Source organism: Salmo salar, chromosome 18, assembly GCF_965601325.2.
Source record: "Salmo salar chromosome 18, fSalSal1, whole genome shotgun sequence".
Taxonomy (NCBI): Eukaryota; Metazoa; Chordata; class Actinopteri; order Salmoniformes; family Salmonidae; genus Salmo; species Salmo salar.
In genome coordinates, this window is record NC_138308.1 from 63,880,040 (window position 1) to 63,887,768 (window position 7,729).

At 44.3% G+C, this 7,729-nt stretch overlaps 1 protein-coding gene across 3 annotated transcripts in view; it reads left to right on the forward strand.

The window, feature by feature from the left end:
- Nucleotides 1-6,795, forward strand: part of LOC106577454 (uncharacterized) — a 32,545-nt gene extending 25,750 nt beyond the window's left edge. For all 3 annotated transcript variants that reach the window (XM_082965055.1, XM_082965056.1, XM_014155445.3), the window contains one exon: nt 5,854-6,795. In XM_082965055.1, coding sequence (XP_082821181.1) covers nt 5,854-6,104 — 251 coding nt within the window. In that variant the 3' untranslated portion in view covers nt 6,105-6,795. The remainder of the gene's footprint in view (nt 1-5,853) is intronic.
- The last annotated feature ends 934 nt before the right edge of the window (nt 6,796-7,729 follow it).

The following is a 7,729-nucleotide window of genomic DNA, read 5'->3' on the forward strand; positions in this document are numbered from 1 at the left end:
TACTTAAGTGTATTTAAAACCAAATACTTTTAGTCAAGTAGTATTTTACTGGTTGACTTTTACTTGAGTCAATTTCTATTAAGGTATCTTTACTTTTACTCAATTAGGACAATTGAGTACGTTTTCTACCACTGCCTCTCTGTTATCCACACTTGCTTCAAGATGTCCACCATTGTTCCTGTTCCAAGAAAGTGAAGGTAACTGAACAAAATTACTATCGCCCTGTAGCACTCACCTCTGTCATCATTATGTGCTTTGAGAAGCTCAGATCATATCACCTCCACCTTACCCGGCCCTAGACCCACTGCAATTTGCATACCACCCCAATAGATCCACCGATGTCACCATCGCACTGCACACTGCCCTATCCCATCTGGACAAGAGGAATACCTATAAGAATGCTGTTCTTTGACTACAGCTCAGCCTTCAACACCATAGTACCCTCCAAGCTCATTATTAAGGTTATGGTTCTGAACAACTCTCTGTGCAACTGAGTCCTGGAGTTCCTGACGGGCTGCCCCCAGGTTGTGAAGGTAGGAAACAACATCTCCACTTCGCTGATCCTCAACACTGGGGCCCCACATGCTCAGCCCCGTCTACTCCGTTCACCCATAACTACATGGCCACGGTTGTCTCCAACTCGATCATCAAGTTTGCAGACAACACAGCAGTGGTAGTCCTGATTACAAACGACTACGAGAAATCCTACAGGGAGGAGGTGAGGGCCCTGGCGAAGTGGTGACAGGAAAATAACGTCTCTCAATGCCAACAAAATGAAGGAGTTGATCGTGGACTTCAACAGATGGAGCACGCCCCCATCCACATCGACGGGCCACAGTGGAGAAGGTGAAAAGCTTCAAGCTCCTCGGCGTACACATCACTGACAAATGCTCCACCCACACAGATACTGTGGTGATGGCGGCGCAACAGCGCCTCTTCAACCTCAGCAGGCTGAAGAAATTCAGCTTGGCCCCTAAGACCCTCACAAACTTTTACAGATGCACCGTTGAGAGCTTTCTGTCGGGCTTTATCACCGCGTGGTATGGCAACTGCACTGTCCGCAACCGCTGGGCTCTCCAGTGGGTGGTGCGGTCTTCCCAATGCATCACCAGGGATGCACTGCCCTCCAGGACATCTACAGCACCCGGTGTCATAGGAAGGCAAAGAAGATCATCAAGGACAACCACCTGAGCCACGGCCTGTTCACCCCGCTACCATCTAGAAGGCGAGGTCAGTATAGGTGCATCAAAACTGGGACCGAAAGACTGAAAAACTAGCTTCTACATCAAGGCCATCAGACTGTTAAATAGTCACCACTAGCCAGCCTCCGCCCAGTACCCTGCCCTGAAGTTTAGTCACGGTCACTAGCGGGCTACCACCCGGTTACTCTACCATGCACTTTAGAGGCAGCTGCCCTATGTACATAGTCATGGAACACTGGTCATTTTAATGTTTGCATACTGTTTTACCCGTTCCATATGTGTATATACTGTATTCTAGTCAAAGCCTACCCTATTTAACTATTGCTGTACATACACTATTCTTCAGATATACTACATATTATATCCATATACTGTCCATATTGTATTCAGACCCCTTGACTTTTCCCTAATTTTGTTACGTTACAGCCTTATTCTGAAATGTATTAAATAAAACATTCTTCAGCAATCTACACACACTACCTCATAATGGCAAAGCGAAAACAGGTTTTTAGAAATGTATTTACATAAATATTCAGACCCTTGACTATGAGACTCAATATTGAGCTCAGGTGCATCCTGTTTACATTGATCATCCTTGATGTTTTTACAACTTCTTTGGAGTCCACCTGTGGTAAATTCAATTGATTGGACATGATTTGGAAAGCCACACACCTGTCTATATAAGGTCCCACAGTTGACAGTGTATGTTTAGCGCAAAAACCAAGCCATGAGGTCGAAGGAATTGTCCGTAGAGCTCTGAGACAGGATTGTGTCGAAGCACGTATCTGGGGAAGGGTACCAAATAATTTCTGCAGTATTTAAGGTCCCCAAGAACACAATGGCCTCCATCATTCTTAAATGGAAAAAGTTTGGAATCACAAAGACTTCCTAAAGCTGGCCGCCCAGCCAAACTGAGCAATTGGCGGAGAAGGGCTTTGGTCAGGTAGGTGACCAAGAACCTGATGGTCACTCTGACAGAGCTCTAGAGTTCCTCTGTGGAGATGGGAGAACCTTCCAGAAGGACAACCATCTCTGCAGCACTCCACTGGATGGAAGCCACTCCTCAGTAAAAGGCACATGACAGCCCGCTTGTAGTTTGCCAAAAATCAAATGTATTTATGTAGCCCTTACATCAGCTGATATCTCAGTGCTGTATAGAAACCCAGCCTAAAACCCCAAACAACAAGCAATGCAGGTGTAGAAGCACGGGGGCTAGGAAAAACTCCCTAGAAAGGCCAAAACCTAGGAAGAAACCTAGAGAGGAACCAGGCTATGAGGGGTGGCCAGTCCTCTTCTGGCTGTGCTGGGTGGAGATTATTATAAGAGAACATGGCCAAGATGCTCAAATGTTCATAAATGACCAGCATGGTCAAATAATAATCACAGTAGTTGTCGAGGGTGCAACAAGTCAGCACCTCGAGTAAATGTCAGTTGGCTTTTCATAGCCGATCATTGAGAGTATCTCTACCGCTCCTGCTGTCTCTAGAGAGTTGAAAACAGCAGGTCTGGGACAGGTAGCATGTACGGTGAACAGGTCAGAGTTCCATAGCCGCAGGCAGAACAGTTGAAACTGGAGCAGCAGCATGGCCAGGTGGACTGGGGACAGCAAGGAGTCATCATGCCAGGTAGTCCTGAGGCATGGTCCTAGGGCTCAGGTCCTCCGAGAGAAAGAGAGAGCATACTTAAATTCACACAGGACACCGGATAAGACAGAAAAAATACTCCAGATATAACAGACTGACCCTAGCCCCCGACACAAACTATTGCAGCATAAAAGGCACCTAAAGACTCTCAGACCATGAGAAACAAGATTCTCTGGTCTGATCAAACCAAAATTGAACTCTTAGGCCTGAATGCCAAGCGTCAAGTCTGGAGGAAACCTGGCACTATCCCTACAATGAAGAATGGTGGTATCATCGCAGCATCATGCTGTGGGGATGTTTTTCAGTGGCAGGGACTGGGAGACCTGTCAGGATCGAGGCAAAGATGAACGGAGGAAAGTACAGAGCGATCCTTGATTTTAAACCTGCTCCAGAGCGCTCAGGACCACCAAACTGGGGTGCAGCTTCACCTTCCAACAGGACTACGACCCCTGGCTTCGGGACAAGTCTCTGAATGGCCTTGACTGGCCCAGACAGAGCATAGACTTGAACCTGATCTAACATCTCGGCAGAGACCTGAAAATAGCTGTGCAGCAACGCTCCCCATCCAACATGACAGAGCTTAAGAGGATCTGCAGTGAAGGATGGGAGAAACTCCCCAAATACAGATGTGCCAAGCTGTAGCGTCATACCCAAGAAGACTCGATGCTATAATCGCTGCCAAAGGTGCTTCAACAAAGTACTGAGTAAAGGGTCTGAATACTTATGTAATATTTCATTTTTTTATAATAAATATATTAACAAAACATTTTTGCATTGTCATTATGGTGTATTGTGACTAGATTGAGGGGACAAAAACGAACAATTACATTTTAGAATAAGTCTAACGCTTCATAATGTGAAAAAAGTGGAGGGGTCTGAATACTTTCCCAAAAACAGAATGTGTGTGTATATTATATATCAGCAAAAAAACGTAACCTCTCATTGTCAACTGTTTATTTTCAGCAAACTTAACATGTGTAAATATTTGTATGAAGATCAGATTTAACAACTGAGACAAACTGAACAAGATCCACAGACACGTGACTAACAGAAATTGAATAATGTGTCCCTGAGCAAAGGGGGGGGGGGTCAAAATCTAAAATAACAGTCAGTATCTGGTGTGGCCACCAGCTGCATTAAGTACTGCAGTGCATCTCCTCCTCATGGACTGCTTCAGATTTTCCAGTTCTTGCTGTGATATGTTACCCCACTCTTCCACCAAGGCACCTGCAAGCTCCCTGACATTTCTGGGGGGAATGGCCCTAGCCCTCATCCTCCGATCCAACAGGTCCCAGACGTGCTCAACAGGTCCCAGACGTGCTCAATGGGATTGAGATCCGGGCTCTTTTCTGGCCATGGCAGAACACTGACATTCCTGTCTTGCAGGAAATCACGCACAGAACTAGCAGTGTGGCTGGTGGCAGTAAGGCTGGTGGCATTGTCATGCTGGAGGGTCATGTCAGGATGAGCCTGCAGGAAGGGTACCACATGAGGGAGGAGGATGTCTTCCCTGTAACACACAGTGTTGATTGCCTGCAATGACAACAAGCTCAGTCCGATGATGCTGTGACACACCGCCCCAGACCATGATGGACCCTCCACCTCCAAATCGATCCCTCTCCAGAGTACAGGCCTTGGTGTAACCTTCATTCCTTCGAAGATAAACGCGAATCCGACCATCACCCCTGGTGAGACAAAACCTTGACTCGTCAGTGAAGAGCACTTTTTGCCAGTCCTGTCTGGTCCAGCGTTTGGTGGGTTTGTGCCCATTGCCGGTGATGTTTGGTGAGGACTTGCCTTACAACAGGCCCACAAGCCCTCAGTCCAGCCTCTCTCAGCCTATTGCGGGCAGTTGTTGTTGCCTTTCTGTACTTGTCCCGCAGGTGTGATGTTCGGATATACCGATCCTGTGCAGGTGTTGTTACACGTGGTCTGCCACTGCGAGGACGATCAGCTGTCCGTCCTGTCTCCCTGTAGCTCTGTCTTAGGCGTCTCACAGTACGAACATTGCAATTTATTGCCCTGGCCACATCTGCAGTCCTCATGCCTCCTTGCAGCATGCCTAAGGAACGTTCAGAGTCAGTAGAAAGGCCTCTTTAATGTCCTAAGTTTTCATAACTGTGACCTTAATTGCCTGTCGTCTGTAAGCTGTTAGTGTCTTAATGACCGTTTTACAAGGATTAATGTCAGGAATTGTGAACTGAGTTTAAAATTATTTCGCTAAGGTGTATGTATCTTCAGACTTCAACTGTATATAGAATGTATTATTAGAATAGATTTTATAATTTTTTTTGTGTATATTGTTAGATATTCCTGCACTGTTGGAGATAGGAACACAATCATATCGCTACACCTGCAATAACATTTCGATTTTTACATTTTACATTTTAGTCATTTAGCAGACGCTCTTATCCAGAGCGACTTACAGTAGTGAATGCATACATTTCATACATTTCATTTCATGCATTTTTTTCTTTTTTAAATTTATTTTTTGTACTGGCCCCCGTGGGAATCGAACCCACAACCCTGACGTTGCAAACACCATGCTCTACGAACTGAGCCACAGGGAACATCTGCTAAATGTGTATGCGACCGATAAGATTAGATTTCTTTACTGCACACAGAGTGAGTCCATGCAACTTATTATGTGACTTGTTAGACACATTTGTACTCCTGAACTTATTTAGGCTTGCCATAACAAAGTGGTTGAATACTTATTAACGCAAGTCATTTAAGCTTTTCATTTGTAATTAATTTGTAAACGTATTATTATTATTTTTTTAATAATAATTAAATCTGCTTTGACATATGTGGTGTTGTGTTTAGGCCAGTGACAAAAAATCTAACTAATCAATTTTACATTCAGGCTGTAACACAACAAAATGTGGAAAAAGTAAAGGGGTGTGTATACTTGCTGAAGGCACTGTATAGATTAGGGGTTTGGTGCTCTGTGGGGATGGATTTGGAATTGGGTAATTGATACATATGAGTCTGTCCTGTGTTCCCAGGGAAGCGTGGGGTGCTGAAGCGGCCCTGGTCGGAGGCGGAGCGAGTCGCCGTGGAGACGCACCTGAAGAGGAACATCATGGAGCTGCGTGTGCCAGCCAAGGCAGACTGCGAGCGCTGCTTGCACCTCTGTCCTCTTCTGGTCAGCAACCAGCGCGACTGGAGGGCCATCAAGTTTTACTGCCACAACCGCATCCAGCTACTGAAGAAACAAGGCCGGAAGGAGAGTGCAGGACAAGGGGCACTCTGTTAGATAGGGATGGGGAGAGAGAGAGAAAGGAAGTGAGAGATGGGAGAGGTCGAGAACCAACTGCTACGATCTGGAGTGACCTGATTCTGGTCCTGGCGAAGTAAGTGCAGTCTACTGGTTTTCTACTGAATTAACCTGACCTCTGAATTCATTTTAAAGACTCGTACCTGGGACTAGGAGTAAAATATTAGTCCTTATCTGTAATGCAGTGTTGACTTCATCAAGAGTCAAAACGATAATTAATTGAGATTAGTTGAAATGTCTCCTGTAACCCGGGGCCATATCCACAAAGCATCTCAGAAAAGGCCCGAGAAATCCTGTTAAAACCTGTTGTAAGAAAACTCCTAGCTCAGAGTAGGTTTTAGGATGTTAAGTCACTGCTCCGACAAACTCAATGTCTTATCTTGTTATCACGACAGTTTGAGGTACTGCAAAGGAAAGATAGTGATGGCGCTTTTTGACATTGTTGCAAATGATTAATTGTTATGAGGCGTTGCCAGCTGTGAACTCTATAGCACGCTTCAGACGTGACTGTATGTTGCAATAGTGTAGTGTTTGACATAATTTTTGCCTGACACGATCAGCCTTCTCTTAATTCTTGCCTAATATGTTGGCATGCGAAATATATATATTTTTTTACCAATTCTGGTGGTTCTTCAAATCCAATTAGCATAATAAAAAAATACCCATCAAATTCCGTCTATTGTTTTTTTTATGGTAAGGAGCAGTTTTTGGCATAGGCTGTGTCTCAATCCACCGCATCCTACGATGTCGCCCTTCTACATTTGCAGTGAAAGGTGGCAGAGCTAAAGCGGTGTATGTCAGGCCATGAGACATTCCGAAAGTCGGTCTTCTCACAAACGTCTGTAGAGTATTATGACCCCCCCATGTCGATTTTAGGTGCGACTCATTACTAAAGAGGCTTCATGCAAAGCTTTTATTTTTACCCGTACGGTCGTTCCATATGAATTCACTTTCTGCACCCCTTTAGATTTGAACGAAACCTTCCAAACATGTTTGTCAATGGTAGAAGTTGTCTGAAAGTGATTTTTTGAACCTGAATGCCAAAACATTCAGGAGATAGAGTTGCGCAAAGTTGACCCATTTTGCATTTCCCCCCCTACCGTAAGACATCCATGTCTTTATGACTGAAAAATCTAACTGTTGAGTTTGATATAATTTGAAAGCTTTCAAACAGGGTTGCCAAACTATTTGATAATTTTTTCCAATATACATATATATATGTACACACACACAGTACCAGTCAAAGGTTTGGACACCTGCTCATTCAAGGGTTTTTATTTATTTTTACTATTTTCTACATTGTAGAATAAAGGTGAAGACATCAAAACTATGAAATAACATATTTGGAATCATGTAGTAACCAAGAAAGTGTTAATCAAATCAAAATATACACTGCTCAAAAAAATAAAGGGAACACTTAAACAACACAATGTAACTCCAAGTCAATCACACTTCTGTGAAATCAAACTGTTCACTTAGGAAGCAACACTGACTGACAATACATTTCACATGCTGTTGTGCAAATGGAATAGACAACAGGTGGAAATTATAGGCAATTAGCAAGACACCCCCAATAAAGGAGTGGTTCTGCAGGTGGGGACCAC